The 17,653-nt window shown below is 47.8% G+C and overlaps 1 protein-coding gene across 2 annotated transcripts in view; it reads left to right on the top strand.

Annotated features, from left to right (window-relative positions):
* The window catches only part of SLCO2B1 (solute carrier organic anion transporter family member 2B1), a 48,905-nt gene that overhangs the window by 19,177 nt on the left and 12,075 nt on the right, over positions 1–17,653 (top strand). For both annotated transcript variants that reach the window (XM_011368420.2, XM_023535562.1), the window contains 3 exons: positions 724–902; positions 12,566–12,668; positions 16,738–17,095. In XM_011368420.2, coding sequence (XP_011366722.1) covers positions 724–902; positions 12,566–12,668; positions 16,738–17,095 — 640 coding nt within the window. The remainder of the gene's footprint in view (positions 1–723; positions 903–12,565; positions 12,669–16,737; positions 17,096–17,653) is intronic.

Here is a 17,653-nt window from a genome sequence, read left to right as displayed (position 1 = left end):
CCTTGGGGTCAAGAGGGAGATGGGGGCACTACAGCCAGCAGGTACATCTAGGATAATCTAGTCTTAATTATACCTGGTGGGGGATCAAAATCACCTGTAGAACTTGTTAAAGGTACAGACTCCTTGGTAACCTTCCTACCCCACCCTGTGTTAGTTCCACATTGGTCTTGGGTAACTGGGTATTTTTGATAAGCTCCCCTGGTGATTTTAATCATCCTGCAGGTCTGAGAGCCACAAGAGTGGTCTTAACCATCAATTTAATAATAATAATCACCATAGTAACAGTAAAATGAAGAAGAGCAAACATCTCCATAGAACATACTATGTGCCAGTACTATTCTAAGTGCTTTTTACATGTATTCGTTTCTATGATTCTCGCAGCTCTCTGATGTAGGTACTACTACTATTTTCCTTACAGAGGAAGAAACTGTGACACAGAGAAGTTAAGTAACTTGTCCAAAGTTATGTTAGTAATGAAATTCAGACCGAGCTGTCCATTTCCAAAGTTTATGACCTTGACTACTGCGCACATTGCCTTAGTTGCTGAAAAAAAACCAAGGCACACAAAGGGTCAAGTACTTGCCCAAAGTCATGCAGGACATAACCGGCAGAGCCAGAACCATAACTCAGGTCTCCTGACTCCCTCAGAAGCCAGCCTCAGGGTGGTGGCCAAGAAGTAATGGCCCATCCTGATCCTAATATCACCATGGTCTTCTCTTTCAGGTGGTATCAGCCTGACCTCGAAGGACCCCCGATGGGTGGGTGCCTGGTGGCTGGGCTTCCTCATCTCTGCTGGCGCCATGGCCTTGGCTGCCACCCCCTACTTCTTCTTCCCTAGAAAAATGCCCAAGGAGAAGAATGAGCTTCACTTCCGGCGAAGAGTCTTGGCAATTATCAGCAAAGTAAGCTTTCTCCATGTCCCAACCCTAGTCCAGGCTTCAGCCCCCACTCACTTGTCCTCCTTTGTAACATTAAATTTCTTCCCTCCTGAGCACTGTGCTTCATAGCTTACTAAGCCATCCCTGTCAGGATCCACTGCATCCCCCGCAACAGCCCTGCACAGTATTTCCTGCCCCTCCCACAGCTGAGGGAATCAAGAGCCAGAGATGGAAATGACCAGCCCAAGATCACAAGGCTAGCGAGGACAGCCCTGGGATGAGAATCCAAGCTTGTCTGAGCCCCTGCCCCTCGCTTTAACCACTATACTACTGCCTCTCTGCTTGTCACTTAAAAGTTTTTTGAAAATTCTGAACATGCTATAGCAATGTTAGGAAACTGGGAGGAAGTGGTGGGTGCGTGGGAGGTCTGGGAAGAGTTCTCTGAAGAGGAAGGTTTTGAGATGGACTTTAAAGGATGTGTGGAAAGGTTGAAAAGAGAGGGAGGGGCATTCTAGCTGTGGAAACAGTCTGGGCAGAAGATTTGGCTATAGAAATGAATCTTACCTGTTCAGGGACAGTGAGGAGACAAACATGTATTAAATGCCTCCCCTGGGCCAGGCATCAGGGTGGACACTGGAGCTCAGAACATGGTCTCTACTCTTAAAACAGGCACAGCTTAGTCAGGATAAGTAACAACCGTAAGTTGTTCCAGGGATATCTCAACTGAATCCCCCTGCTTGGCTTATGGGGCAGGTTTTTCCTCAGAGAAAGATACTGAGGCCCAGCGGGTGCAAGGATACGCCAAGTGGTAAGAGAAGACAGGACCCTGTGAGGCCCTGGGCAGGAGAGGTGATTCCAGACTGGGAGCCTCCACGTTTCCCAGGGACTCACAAAAACATAAGGCCTGAAGAACAATAAAATGCTTCCAAAATACAAAAGAAAATGACAAAATAGAAATGATTTATAAATGCTCAATTATGTCACTAATGTCAATGTCATTAATTCATATACATTTTATTACATTCTGAAAACTTGTGCATTAGATTTTCTCTTTTCTCAAGTATGGGAATATAAAGAAAAAGCACCTATGTGTTTCCTCTTTACTCATACACATAGCGCTTCTATGTTTATAGGTGTGTGGTTATTCCCACATTGACCAATTCTCTGTGACACCCACTGGGTGTCTTATAGTTTAACTCCATTCTGACACTGTGTACACAGTGATAGTGTCAGAATCCCATGAGACTGCCCCTGCTTCAGACACTAATCACAAGTAGTAGATCCCCAGGTTACCCATAACATCTGCCCAACTTGGCTACAAGTCTATGGTTTCCACACTGCCCTCCTTGTGGGGAAAATTCCATTATTTTCTAGAGCAGCTCACAGAACTCAGGGAAACACGCTTACCAGTTTACTGCATAATAAAGGATATGATAAAGGATACAGATGAACAACTAGATGAAGAGATACATAAGGTGAGGTCTGGGAGGCCCAGAGAGCAGGAGCTTCTGTCACCGTGGAGTTGGGGTGCATAAACCACCGGCACATGGATGTGTTCACTGATGTGGAAATTCCCCGAACCCCATACTATTGGGATTTTTATAGAGGCTTCATCACACAGGTATGATCAGTTATTAACTCCATTCCCAGCTCCTCTCCCCTCTCTGGAGAATGGGGATAGGGCTGAAAATTCCAAGCTTCTAATCATGGCTTGGTCTATCTGGTGACCAGCTCTCATCTAGGAGTCCACCAAAGTCTCCTATTTAAAACAAAAGATGCTGCTATCACTTAGGAAATTCCAAAGATCTTAGCAGCTCTGTGTCAGGAACCAAGGTCAAAGACTAAATATTAGAACAAAAGATTCTCCTGGCACACCCATTTATAAGTGTTTTAGGGGCTCTCTGTCAGGAGCTGGGGTCAGAGATCTGTATATATTTTCACAGGGAAGTAATTGTTGAGAAATCATAATCATAAATTAAGTTAGTTGTTGCTAAGTCTAATTTCAAAGGGACAATTTATAAAAATCCTGTTGAATATTTTGCAGCAAGAATAATTCCATCTAATGTGACAGGTCAGCGCATTTGAATATATTTGCTGTAATATATGATAGGGCCTCCTTCTTAGAGCAAGAAAATTTGGGCCTAGGAGGAAGGGCTGAAAAGATCTCTGCCTAGAAAAGCTGGAACTTGAGCCCAGGTCTGTCTGACTAGACCCGGCTGCTCTATGAACCTCGCCACCCCACCCGACCCCCTGGTTTCTTTGGAGAACCAAAGAAAAATGATGTTGGAACAGCCAGAGGGGAAGAGGAAAAGCCTTGCCTGCTAGCTTTAAGAGCAGTGGGTGACCCTGGAAGGAGGGTAAACAGTGGGTCCCATGGCTTTATCACCAGATACTAGACAGAGAAAGGATTACAAGGGACAGAGGAGTGCAAAGGGTGGCTGGGGGCAGGGAGTCCAATGCGACAGCTATGGCATTGGTCCAGGCAGGAACCAGTGCATTGGCAGTGAGGTGGGGTATGGGGATGTGTCCAGAAGCCACCCAAGAGGGACACTGCACAGACCTGTGTGCTGCTCTGCTATGGGAACATCCCAGAGACAGTGAAGAGCTGGGCCGATGCTGGCTCAGAGGCAGGGGAAGGCAGGCGCTGGAGAGGGACCAGTTTTAGGGGAAGAGGAAAGCTTGGAACCACAGATGGTCCTTCCTGGTTTTGCCTAGCTCAGGCCAAAATTTGAATGAGTTAGTCTTCCTAGAATTTGGGGAAGAGTTCTTAGGAATGGGGGTAATAATGAAAGGGAAAGCCCGGGTTGTGGGTTATGGGTAATCTCCAAGTTGAGTCTTAAATGTGAACAGAAAGAACGGCCACTTGGGCCATGGGGTGGAAGAAACTTGTCTCTGCTGGTCTCAGTCACATGTTTGTTGGTCGTGTGGCCTTGAGCAAGTCACTTCCGTCTCCTGTTCTGTTGTGTAAGATGCTGATATTAGATTCCTGGAGCCTCTTTTGCGTGCTTCAGATTCTGAGAATGCGTGATTCCTTGAGACGAAGCTGCTGTGATGCAGATTCAGATTTTAAGTGCTGTGTCTCTGTAATGCCTTAAAACCCTGGTTCCCCAGCTGTGAACCTGTCTGGCTGTCTGTATTCATTCTGTCAGCACATTGGTGATGGGGAGTGAGGGAGGGAAGGGGGTGAGAGGTTCTTAAAAAAGAACCGAAGGCTGAGAACATGATGATCTGCTTCCAGCAGCTCTCAGGCAATAAATATTGATGTGGGAGGAATTGTTCCCTCACCTCCTGAGGCTGCCTTGGCAGTGTCTGCTTGCAGTTACTCGGGCTGGCCCAGCCCACTCAGGCCACTGATGGGGACGTGGATGGACCAGGAAGAAGGGTCCAATTAGGCAGAACTGGCTGCCAGAAAGTCCAGGTTCTCAGACATGGTATGCGTATCCTCTGCAGTTGGGAACAAACAGGGGGAGGCTACTTTTCGAATTCCTTTCAACATCTCCTCCCAGGCTCAAGGGTCCCCTAAATACCCTCCTAGAAGTAAATGCAGTGTTTAATGGTATCCAGGAGATGGTTTGTAATATAAAGATTGTGTGACCCAGAGAAGGTCTCTGGCCTTAGTGTCCCTGTCTGTACAACGGGCAGATGATTGGACAAGGTCTGTTAGGTTCAGTGATGTCTCCTCTAAATGGCTCCCTGTCCCTGGAGCAGTACATGAACACATTCACGGGGGAACAGAGGAGTGCATCCTAGAGCTCCCCAAGGAGCTCTCAGGTAGTAAAGGAAGGCCAGGTACAGACAGACAGGGCATGTGAATGACAGCTCAGTTTTCTCTCATGACCACTGCTTAGAATTCTCTGCCTAGAACAGAGGAGAACATTACCAGTTTCCACAGAGAACACTAGGAGATGGCGGGTGGGGGAAGCTATATAGGGCGTGGGAGGAGGCAGGAGCCCTGCTTTCTTGCCTTTAGCTCTGTCCGTGTATCTATAACCTTAGAGCTCAGGTGGCTACCTAGACATCCTCCTAGGAGTGAACCAGGGCAGGTCTTGCCTCTCTCTGGGCTTCAGTCAACAATTAGCCAGTCTCTAGGGTCTGTCAAGCCCCAGGACTCCTGGCAGATAGCTCTGCAGACCCTGTGGAGTAAGGATGGTTTCTTAGGGGTTCTCTAGCAGGTCATCTGGCCTCACCTGTCCCTGTGGTGGTAGGGCCCCATTCAGCCATCAACCTTCCTGTGCCCTCCGTACCTTCAGGTCTTTCCGAGCACCTGTCCCCAAGACTAGCCAGGGGCTGGGAAGGGCTTTCACTATTGAGATTCCCTGCCCCTGCTCAGCCTCTAAGCACCACTTGCCTCTGTTGCCTTTCCTTCACATTCCCTGGGAGTCTCCATGTCTGTTATCCTGGGGTACCTCTCAGAGTCTGGGATTCTAAGATTCTATGGGTTTAAAGTTCTGTATTTCTAGTAGTTGAAGATTCTCAGGTACTTGTGCTCTATTATTCTAAGATTCTATGCCTCAAATGGTCTGTGATTTCCAAAATTCACATTTCTAAATGGCTAGAATTTTGGCAAAAGAGTCTATGAAATCCATTGTCTCCCAGTCATTAAACTCGATGTGCTTCTTAGGGAGAATGATCAGGGATGGGGACAGGAGTGGGCAGTGGCAAAGGCCTTTAGAGCCCAGGACTTAGGATTGGTTCATTGAGGTCTGCCCAGCCAGAAGGCCCCTGTTCCCCTGGGAGTTTCTGCTTCCTCTGTAGCCCCTGTGAAGTCCAAGGTGACTTGGGACTTCCTTGAGCCTGATGCTGCTCCCTCCAGATCCCCCCCAACTGGCCTAGGAGCCCTCTTGTGTCCTTCCCGTTTCTGGTACTCTAGGCCTTGTGACTCTACCCTTACCCCACTTCTAAGTCTAGAGGGTCAAGTTCGTTCCCAGAGCTTGGCAAGCACCATCTCCTCCTGTACCAGTCTGTACAGTCCAGGTCTTGGTCCCAAAGGGCTGAGTAAAGGCTCCCCCTCCCCAGCCTGGTGCAGATCAGAGCTTCCTCAAACTTTAGGGTTGAAGGGCTCTTTGGGGTAAACTGCTTCAGTGGTTTTCAAAATGTACCCACAGAATCCTGAGTACCACCATAGGAAGACTGAGGACTGAGGAGAGCTGTCCTCCAGTAGGGCTATGGGCCTTGTATGCCCCTACACACACACACACACACACACACACACACACACACACACGTTAATCAGACACGTTCTACTTTTATGTGTTTTTATTTCAATTGGGAAAAGGGTTCTATTGCTAAAAACCAGTCATAAAAACACCAATCTATTCCAGTCTCCCCATTTGACAGAGGAGGAGACTGAGGCTAAAGAAGAAAGGTGACTGGTAGCCGATGTGGCTCAAGAGGCATCAGGTGAGACTCCCCTCAGTGTCTGAGGCAGATCATCCTGCAGTGGCAGGAAGGAGGCCAGTAGTGGCAGAGGTTAGACACATGGTGTCTGCACCATACCGGCCTGGGCATGAATTCTGGCTCTACCTCGTACTAATTCTGAAATCTGTAAAGTGGGTATAGCCATAAAATCTATGTCTCGGATTTTTTGTAAGAATGAAACAAAGCAAAGTGGTGATGTGGGTGGTTTAATGGCTGACACGCAAGTTCGATAACCAGGAACACTTGTTTTTAGTATCTTTCTCTGATCAGACCATCTCTTAAGAGGAAAAATAGCAGAAAATTTACCTTTTTTCTAATTTTCTTTTTATATGCTTTTCTATATCCTACTTCCACTATATTCTGGAAAAGGTTTAAGGCACATGCACAAACACACACATGACACTAGTAAAAGAGAAATAAGGCTAACATTTATTGCATACTCCATACCATGCACTGTTCTAAGCCCTTTATGTATTATCTCATCCTTGTAACTCACCTATGAAGTAGGTTCAGTTACTACCCCTATTTTATACCCAAGGGACTGATTTACAGAGGGATTAAAATAACCTGATCACATGGCTAGTGAATGTCAGACCTGTGCTGAACCACTCAATCAAGACCAAGAAGCAGGAAAATAGAATTAACAGCAAAAGGTATCAAAATGAGAGAGAGAGAAACAGAAGCCTGGACCATAAAGATGAATTCATGTGATATAATTAAACCATTTATTTGCTTCTGAGCTTTCTGACAGCTAAAGCCAAAGAGAGGCATGGTAGATTGCCTGAATCTCATTATAAGGAAGCCAGAAGTGTGTTGCATTCCTCACAGAAGTTCAGATTTCCAGGTCTGCTAGAAAACACGATCTCCCTCCTATAAGGGATAGGAAGTTTAGCAGATAATCCCATCCCTGTGGCTGCTTTTCATGGCCACATGTGACGGAAACTGAGGACTGGCAGAGAATTCCACATACTCGCCAGGGTGAGCCCTGGCTCTGTGGGGCTGGGGACACAGCCCTGAGTCAGAGCCTTCTAGTAACTCAGCTTCATCTGAGAACAGCTCTTGGATTACTGGAGGCTCTGCAGATAGTGGGGCCTACCATGCACCAGACCACACAGTGCCGCATGTCCTGTGGGCTTGCAGCTGTCAGCACATAGCCACAAGAGAGGAAACTCTAACTAGCACCGTCAGCCCAGCCTGCTGACCTGGGCAAACCACAGCCAGATGGGTCTCACTCCAAGACCTGCTCTGAGCAGAGGCACAGTGTTTCCTGTTTGTGGAGCCTGCTATTAGTCAGGAGTCCTCAGAACAGATCCCGGAAAGAGAGAGGTGGGAACTTGTAGAGAGCACAGGTACAGTCAGTGTTTCCTGTGCCCACAGGATAAAGCCCAAGTGCCTTAGCCTGGCCCTCTGCACTCTCCAGCTCCTGCCCCAGAGGCTCTTGGCCATAGCCAAGTTGGTTTCTTTACTGCCTTCCATATACAACATGCCCCTTCCCATCACCACGCTTTTGCTGTATTGTGACTCTGTTTCAATAATCTTACTTCCTGTCTGTACAAATCCCAAACTGCATTTCTTCCTGGAAGCCTTCCCTGAACCCCCAGCCCCTCCCCGTCTGTCCCTCCCCTTCCATCTCCAATCTCCAAGTTCTTTTTTACAGCATGAGACAGGGGTGAGGAGGGGCTGTTAGAGGACCTGATTTCGAGAGCCTGCTCTGCCAAGTATTCTTCCTGGATGCCACTTCTTCTTTTAGGACTTCAGTTTCCTCTTTCGTGAAATAGATGTAGTAATAACCCCTGTACCAAACTGTTTTGGGAATTAATCGACATGGCGGATGTGAAAGTGCAGTGTAGACCATATAATGTTGTACACGCAGGCGCAGGTGATATTGGGGGTTGTTTTTAGTGTTTACACGAGGAAAAGGAGCCCCGGGCAAGGAACTTGCAAGATTCTGCCTGTCTAAAAGGCGAGCCTGCTCCTGCGTGATAAGAAAGGCAGGAAAGTTATCAGTCTATCCTAGCCCTTCCTACTTCTATTTCTGGGGCAGCACCACACTCCTAGCATCCCTCTTCCTCAGGTGCCCAGGACTCTTCCATCATGCTTGGAAGTCCCTCCCACAGCACTCTCTCATAGCTTGCCTAGGACTGAGAAAGGAACAAGGAGATTCTCTCATTCTCTTTAGGCAGCTTGTCCAAAGGAAATATTAATATAGCTACATAGGTAATTCTAAATGTTCTAGTAGCCACATTCAAAAGTAAAAGAACTTAATTTTAACAATATGTTTAATTCAATTATAGCCTATCTAGATACGTTTTAGATATATTAAATATATTTAAATAAAATGTGTTGTATCTAATATATCCACTATATCTAAAACATGCGCATTTTAGTATATCATAAATATAAAAAAATTAATGTCGACGTAAGAAACTGCCAAACCCGTGGAGAATTTTTATATGAGTTTATGTGAGCCAAAAGTGCTGGAAAGCAAGATCTCAGATACTCTGGAGAATGACAATTTTGCAGTTTCTTTTCGGCATTCGAAAGTAAAGAGAACGTAAGGAAGATTGCATGAAGGTGAGAGAAAACAAGGGGGAGTTGGATTACAGGATGGTTAAGATGATGTGCTCTCTGGAGGGTGGTTTTCTTCTCAGGGGTTTGAAAAAGACGCATTTCAAAAGTGCGTTAACCTAGATGCACAGAAACGATGGACAGGGCTGGCTTAAGGCAAAGATAAACCTTTTATGATAGAAGTTACAGGCCTGGGGCAGGACTGCCCACCATGACTTGCCCAGTTAGCAATTTATGATTGGATCACCCTGTGAGGTTACTTGAACTTGTCAGATTTATGATACAGCCCCTTTTTTATTCACATTAATAATGAGACATTATTCATTTTTTTCACACTAAGTCTTTGACGTGCAATGTGTATTTTATATTTACAGCAAATCCCAACTAAGACTAGCCATATTTCCAGTGCTCAGTAGCCACGTGTGGCTTGTGGCTGCTGCATCAGGCAGGACAACTCTTATGAATAAATGAATAATAGACCCAGTGTCTCACCCAGAGAAATAAGACTCAGATGGGGGCATTTCAGGTCCCTTTACCCTATACCACAAAGGGGCCTCCTAATTTTTCAGTCCTGATCCAAGGCCTCTGACTCATAGAACTTAGTGGATAAAGCTTGAGTATTTTATTAGACAGGCTTGAGTTTGGATCTTAGTTCTGCCACTATCTAGCTGTGTAATATTGAGCAAGTTACCTAACCTCTCAGCTTGTTTGCTTAAGTGTGGAATGTTTAAGTCTCCTTTCTTTTCAGGTCCCAGTGAGGATGGAGTAGGAGCATGCATGTAGAGCCAGTGGCTTGGCTTATCTAGAATCACTTTCTGCTAGGGCCCCGGGTACTCCGTGTAGACCCTCTGCCCCACTCTGAACCAGCAGCAATCTGAGAGCTTGCTTAGAGCACAATCGTATCTCCTGTAGGTGTTCCCATTTTTCTTCCAAGAGCCTGGTGTTGGCTGCACCCACTGCCTGTTGGAGCCATCACCTGCACTATTTTTTTCCCATAGACTTTATCAGATATCTGCTATTTTGCCCCAGGCCCTGTGCAAAGTTTTGAAAGAGAATAAGGTAAACATGGTCCCTGTCTTGCAGAGCTCAGAGTCCAGCAGGAGAGAAATAATGAACAAGGTCTGACTGAGTCACAAGTGTGTGTGAGATAGATAGTTCTTTATTTTCTCTGAAAATCAACTTAACTTCTATTCTAATGCCCATCCTGCTGGATCAGACAGTAATTCAACCTCAGCTTTTCTCAGGGTTCTCCCACCAGGGTTAAGCAGAGGTCCTGTGGTCTTACAGGGTGCCAGGCACCAAGGAGGACCCACCCCCACCCAGCAGGCATCAGCATCAGTTCATCCTCAACATGCTTAGAGCAGAGGAGTTTGGAGCGGCTGAGAACAAGGGAGCCCAGCCTCTCTAGGTCAGTTTGCAGCCTGGCCCTCAGAGGGGAGCCGCTTCCTTGAGTAATCTCAGAGGCTATACGGCTCCCTGCTGCTCGGGGAGCCCTCAGACTGCTGGGTCCCCACTGGACCCCTATCCCCCATTCTCAGAGGTCTCCCTCTCTCCTCGCACTCCTGGCAACACCCAGCATAATTTTCTCAATGGACTCAGGCTTTGGAAACAAACGCCAGGAAGAAAAATCTTGCAGCCAAGGATTGCTCTCTGCCCTGCCACAAACCTCCCCTGAAGTCAGGAAATCCAGAGCCCACTGCCTGCTGAAATAAAAGAAGAGAGGAAGGGAAAAGCCCAAGGGGGAAAAATACACAGGAATTAATGTTTAATTGAATTTCTCTGCTGTGTGAGGCCAGCCAGGAGCCAGCTAGAGTGAGAGAACCAGATGAAGGTAGCTTAGAACAGTGCACCCCTGGGTGGGGGCGGGCATGGAGGTTTCGAAGTGTGGGAAATTCCAGTATTTGCCTCCTGAGTCTTCCTTAAGGGAGGCAGCAGCAGAGGGGTGGAGCGGGGCGGCGGAGGGGTGGGGAGCGGGGCGGGGCGGGGCAGGAAAGATGAGAGAGGAAAAAGAAAGTGTTAGACACTGACCAGAGGGTGAGGCCTGTAGAGACGGAGGCTCCATGGGGATAGAAGAGAGTGTAGACATAAGAAACATCTAAACCTGCAAAGAATTTTTATAAGATTTTACCTGAGCTGACCTGATGACAATTGCCAAGAAGCAATATCTCGAATGTTCTGAAGAACGACACTTGCGTGGTTTCTTTTATACATTTGGAATTAGGGAGGGAATGTAAGGAAGACAATCTGAAAGTGGGTGAAAGCAAGGTATAGGGTAGTTAACAAGGTTATATGCTTTCTTGAAGGTGGTTATGCCTCTGGGAGGGGTGTCTAAAAACAAGAGGATTACTGGGGCATTTCAAAGGTGTGTTAACCTACATACACAGGACAGTGGACAGGGCTGGCTTAAGGCAAAGAAGTTATAGGCCTGAGGGGTGACTACACACCATGACCTGCTCAGTTAGGAATTTATGATCAGATCACCCTATGAGGTTACTTTCCATCACTGGACTTATTGGTTTTATTACAGAACCCCTTTTTTGTCCACAGGAGGCAGAAACATAGGACCCCAGATAAGTTTTCCAGCCGAACCCACCCTCCCCTATGGCATACTGCACCCCAGACCAGGGAGAAGCCAGCCTCTGCTTGCATGCTCCTAGTTATGGGGAACTCACTTCCTCCCAGGGCAGCCTAAAGTGCTCTTTACGATGGGCTTCCGTCTTCCTCTGTGGAACTTGTTGTTTCTAATTCTGGTCTCAGGCTGCATAGAAAAAAAATGTAGTAAAATCAGACCCCACTAGATAACATATTTGAATGATCTTGTGCCAGTAGCAACTTCCAAGATATAGTGTCCTCATCTAAAAAACATGCACAGTAATAGTATCTGTGTGAAAGCGTCTTATTAGAGCAAGGCAGGTAGAACACCCAGCACTCAGTGACCTTGGTTCCCCACTTAGGGTGAACCAGCCAAGTGAATACAGGCTCTGGAGTCAAGCTGTCTAGATTCAAATCATAGCCAGACCGCTTACTAGTTGTGTGATCACGCAAGTTATTTCATCTTTCTATGTCTCAGTTTTATCCCCTAAAAAACCAGAGATTATCATGGTACCTACTTCAGAAGTTTGCTGTGAGGTTTCAATTAGTTAATGCACTGGTTAGTCATTAAAACAGTACTGAGGTTGTAGTAAGTGCCTAGCAAGCATTAGCCATTATTCATCATTATTTCCATCCTCCTTCCTCCTGTGATTGTGTCCCAGAAGTCTTTTTCTCAGGATAAAAGACCTCTCCTTCAAGAGTTGCATGTAGGCCATCCTCAGGCAGGTGGAAGGACACTAGTCAGGCAAAGTTGATCATTTATTCATGAAAATATTGGTGATTTGAATGAGGTGATATTTAAAGTGATGAGAATAGTGATGACAATGGTGGTTACGGTAGTAATTTTCATGATAATGTTGGTGATTATTGTCATGCTAATGATGGTGATGACAAAGTTTAGTCACTGGAATTTCATTCGTTCTTTCCAAACCACTTGTTAAGTACTTATAGGGACAAGATCGAATGGAACTCTGGTGGCCCCTGTTGCTCCTGAGAAGGTGACAAACCCCACCCTCTCCTCTCCCAGAGCTCCCTTCCCCATCACACAAGCATGTCTGAACAGAATGTCTGGCATCCAGCTGACTGCCCTTGGCTGTGTGTTTTCTCAGAAAAAGGACTCCCCCTCTGAGCAGAGCCCCAGGGAGTTCCCAGAGAAGAAGGACGGCCTAGCCCGGGTTGCACCAGACCTGACCGTGATCCAGTTTATCAAAGGTAGGTGAGCTCAGGCCAGGCTATGGGGAAGCATTTGAGATTGCACAGGATCTAGCCCTTTCCTGCCTTTCTTGATTCATCTTCCAAACCTACAGGCCCCTCATGAGCAACATACACTCCGTGTAAGTCTTTGCTCATACCATCCCCTCTGCCTGGATCATCACTTTTTATTATTACCTATCAAAATCTTCTCTGTCTCTCTAGCTCAAAATCAAGTACCACTCCTCCCCTACCCCCAGCTAATCTGGCTCTCCCTCTTCTCAGCTCTCCAAACCCTCAGGGCTTCTATATCAACTCAGATCTGTGCTACACACTTGTCCAGTCCTTCCCCCAAGTAGTGAGCCCCTGAAGGCCAAGGATTGTGCTGGCTCGTCTATGACCCTTCTCCTCCCACCTACCACTGTGCCCACAAACAGGAGGCTCTCAGGAAATATTTATTAAATTCCCCAGGCTATGGCATGGGTAGAGGGAGCTCTGGGCTGAAGTACAGAGGCTTGCTCCTCTTGGAGCCTCAGTTTCTCCATCTGGGCTGTGGGTGGTAGACTCAATGATCTAAGATCCATGTCTCTCTGCTATGCGATCAGTAACCAGGTCCATGTTGTGACCAGGCTGTCCTTTCTAAAGAATCTGATTGCATAATCATCGATCAAGTGCCTACTGTGAGCCGGGCTCTTGCAGAGCCCTGAATAGCAAGTCAGAGACTGGATTAGAGGCCAGTTCCCAACACTGACCAGTGTACAGTTTTGTGGAAGCTACTTTCTTTCCCTAAACTGAGTTTTCTCACTTGAAAGATTAGGTACAGACCTTGCTCTGCCTCTCAAGGACTACAGGGAAAATCAAATGGGATGATGAATGGAAAGTCCTTGGTATATTATTAGAAAACAAAACAAAACTGTACTTATAACAAAACAAAACTGTACTTATATAAGGGACAATTATTATTTCAGTTATCACTGCTGTTGTTATTATTCTGACCATGCCCCGAGACAGAAATTAAGCTGCCTGTGATGACCGCAGGGTTTGTTTCATGCTCCCACTGAGGACTTTTGCAACCGAAAGTTAATTAGGCCCAATTTGGGGGAAGCGTTTCCTAAGACAGTATGTTGGGATACCAGTAATCTAGCCCCTAGTTCTCCAGCATCCCCAGGGAAAGGGGGCCTGGACTCTACGTGGCTGGGCCTAGAGTCACAGGCTTGAACTCTTTAACCTCAGGTCACCCCTAGCTGCTGGACAGCCCTGGCACACTGCTCCATGGAAGAGCTTATTAATCATTGCTTTGGCTCCTACCCAGAGGAAAGCTGGAGCCAGTCGCTGAAATTAAATCCTGGAGCCGGTGTCCTGGGCCAGATTGTCTCTGGTAGTTTCGACTTCTACATGAGCTTAGAGGAAACCGAGGCAGAGCTGGCCACAAATCCTGTGGCCAGTCAGCCCACTTGGCTGCTGGGCTTTCTGCTGAGCTCCAGAGGGACCACTCTGACCCTGAGGTTTGGCCTTGACCACCTGAGACCATGAGAGAAGCAGAGGAAGGAGGAATTACAGTCCTTCAGCTGGAGGAGCCCTAATCTCTTGGGGGAAGAGAGCCCCTGAGCTAAGGAAGGCTCTTGCCTGATAGTGGAGACATAGATCCTGAGCTGGGAGAGGCCCTGGCTGAGGGGAGAGACACAGTCTGTGTTAGGGGTGGGGTGTTGGTCCTTGTCTAATGGAGGACACAAAATCTCTGAATGGAGGGAGAAAATGCCTTGTCTGATGGAGGACCTGGCCTCTGTGCTGGAGGGGACCACTGTCTGACGGAGAAGACATTGTCCTTGAGTTAAAGAAGGTCCCCGATACGTGGAAGTAATACAGTCTTTAAACTGAGGAGTGACCAGCCCCATCTAAGGGAGGGTACCTGGCCTCTGAGCTGCAGCAGGCCCCTGTCTGATAAGAGACATAGTCTCTGAGCTGAGAGAGGTCCTGGTTTGTCTGATGAGGGAGACATTGTGCTAAACTAAGGGAAGACCCCGTCTCATGGAGGAGACACGCTTCTGAGCTAGTGATGGACCCTGGAGTTTCCCTTCGGGTATCCCTATCTAAGTGGAAGGCATAGACCTGCCCTCCAGGAATTTTCTACCTGTTCTAGGGACAGGCTGCAGATACTTAGAGATAGAGGATGGGTACAGATTACACTGTAGTGATTAGCACAGGGAAACGGGATGGAAACAATTAATGGATGGAGCCCTCTGGAGTCAGGCAGCCGAGGCCCAAGAATGCGGAGTAGAGGGATAGAAGGGGGAATGGCCCTTACACTAGAAGTCAGGAAACCCCCAGCAACTCCTGGCTTTGTCTTGGCTTCTCTGGATGAACTTGGGTGAGTGCCTGCCCCTCCCTGAGTCTCCCCTGTACAATGAGGGCACCTTTACTGCTTGGGTCAAGCTAAGGCCAATCCTGGCCAGGGCAGCTCAGGGAGGGAGGGAGGCTAGAGTAGCTCTACCTGGGGTGAAGGCATGGTGTCACACCTCCCTGCTTCAAATCCTAGCTGAATGCACCGCATGTGTGGCAAGGGACTAAGGACAGGAAGCAGGCCTAGGACATGAAGAAGGGGGAATTCCACAGCCCCAGCTCCCATCTACCCTGCCTGGACTATTTGTCTTTATTTTCTGGCTTTCAAGAAAACAGCTCCATGCCTGATCCAGGGGCTAGGGAATCACCTGGCTTGACTCTGGCTATGCTCAGAGGACAAACAGAAAGCTCCCATGATAGAGGCCCTGGTCCTGCTGCTACGGGCACAGAAGGGACCCCTCACTCAGCCCAGAGAAGCCCATGGCCATCTCTCCTGACCTTCCCAGCCTGGAAAGTGGTTTGCTCCTCTGACACATCTTTTTAGAAAGGCCTTTCTTCCTCTCTCACATACCTTATGTCTAATTTCTGTCTCACCTCTTGCAGGCAGAAACACATCTCTTCTTCTTTCGGTGTTAGCGGAGAGAGAGTCACACCATGTCAGAACAGAAATGTTCTTGGCTGTCACCTTGGCTGCCCCTGGCGATGAAGGCCTTGAAGCCCAGAGCTTGGAACTTACCCAGTGTTACGTGCCCTTCAGCTCAGCAAACTTGTGATGAAGGGAAACCTGTACCAGGCTCTGGTTTAGGAGCCAGCAGGAGAGTGGGGAGGTGGTCACTTCTGTCCCTGTCCCTATGTGTTTGCCCCTGCTGTGCCCCTACTAGGAATTCCCTTTCCTTCCTACTCCACCTCTCTAGATCCTTCCATTCTTCAGGTCCCACCTCTGTCCTACCTCCAGGAAGCCGCCCAGCGCCCAGCCTGCCCAGGTCTCACCTTCTCTGGAGATCTTAGATTCTGCGCCAACATTTTAATGTCTGATCACATTAGTCTGTATGTCCATTCATTCCATATATATTTATCGAGTGCTTACTATGCCCCAGGCTCTGGAGATTCAGCAATTAGCACAGCAGACAAAAATCTCTGCTTTACATGAAGCTTACATTCTGGTGGGGTGACAGAAAAAAAAAACCCAAAAAATGGCTAAATGAGTAAAATGTGTAGTATGTTAGTTAGGTAAAGTCCTATGGAGAAACTTGAACTAGGAATTTAGAGAGCAGGGGAGAGGATGCTGGGGACGCAGAAGGGAAGGCAAAGGTGCGGGTTGGCTTGGAGCTAAAGCAGGACAAGATGGAAAGGGCTGCGTGAAAAATAAAAGGGATGAATGAGTGGAACAGAAAAAATGAAATCAGATGGGCAGGCACGAATGAAATAGAATCAAATAAAATGGTATGGAATAGAACTATACAGCATAGAATTTTGAATAGAATTGAATGGAAAGAAACACAATAGAGCAAAATGCATTCTAACTCAATGGAATGGAATAAAACAGAATTTCAACAATGAAGTAGATTTAAATGGAAAGGAGTCAAATGTGATGGGATAGAATTGAATGCAGCAGAACTAAATGGAACGAATTGGGACAGAAAGACTGAAAAGGAATGGAATAGTTTAAATTGAACAGGGCAGGATGGGACAGAAATGAATGGCATGGCTGGCTGCCCACTCTAACCTTCTCCCCTACTCACCCCAACAGTCTTCCCCAGGGTGCTGCTGCGGACCCTGCGTCACCCCATCTTCCTGCTGGTGGTCCTGTCCCAGGTGTGCATGTCATCTATGGCAGCGGGCATGGCCACCTTCCTGCCCAAGTTCCTGGAGCGCCAGTTTTCCATCACAGCGTCCTACGCCAACATGCTCATTGGCTGCTTCTCTGCACCATCGGCCATTGCTGGCATCATCCTGGGGGGTGTCCTGGTCAAGCGCCTCCACCTGTGCCCCATGCGCTGCAGCGCCCTTTGCCTGCTGGGGATGCTGTTCTGCCTACTTCTCAGCCTGCCCCTCTTCTTCATGGGCTGCCCTACTCACCAGATTGCGGGCATTATCCACCAGCCTGGGTGAGTATGAGAAAGCGTGTGAGCAAAAACATGGCAGACGGTGGCCCAGACAAGGCCGGGTCAATGGGGTACCTCAAATCTCACCTGCCTGTAGCCCCATCTCCTCGCCTCCTTGCTGGGCTGTTATGAGCAGTGGGACTTCGTTCTCTAGTGAAGGTTTCACACAGCACTAGAAGGGGCAGGAACTTCACTAGCAGGGTGCTCAGGCCTGGGGAGGGATGGAGGCTGAGTCAAGACAAAGCCACTTGTGGTGATGGCATCTCCAGTGTGGACAAGCCCTCTGTGCCAGTGAAGGTGGGGTGCATCCCAGGAGCAGGACCCAGCTCAGCCTGAGGAAGGCTTTGCTCCGAGGCAGAGGAAAGACCTGCCCAGGACACAGACCACTCTCCATCCCTAGGGGGAAAGGTTGGGAGAGGGGGCAAGCAGGGGCTGGGGGACCCCTACCAGGGACACACGCAGAGGGGATTTATGCTCTGGGAAGGGCTTGCCCTGGAGACCTCAGAGATTCTTGGTTCTTAGAATCTAAAGAGAAATTCTGTTGTTCCATGATCCTAAAAT

Source organism: Pteropus vampyrus, unplaced genomic scaffold (genome assembly GCF_000151845.1).
Source record: "Pteropus vampyrus isolate Shadow unplaced genomic scaffold, Pvam_2.0 Scaffold141, whole genome shotgun sequence".
NCBI lineage: Eukaryota > Metazoa > Chordata > Mammalia > Chiroptera > Pteropodidae > Pteropus > Pteropus vampyrus.
This window is presented reverse-complemented; position numbering and strand designations above follow the sequence as displayed.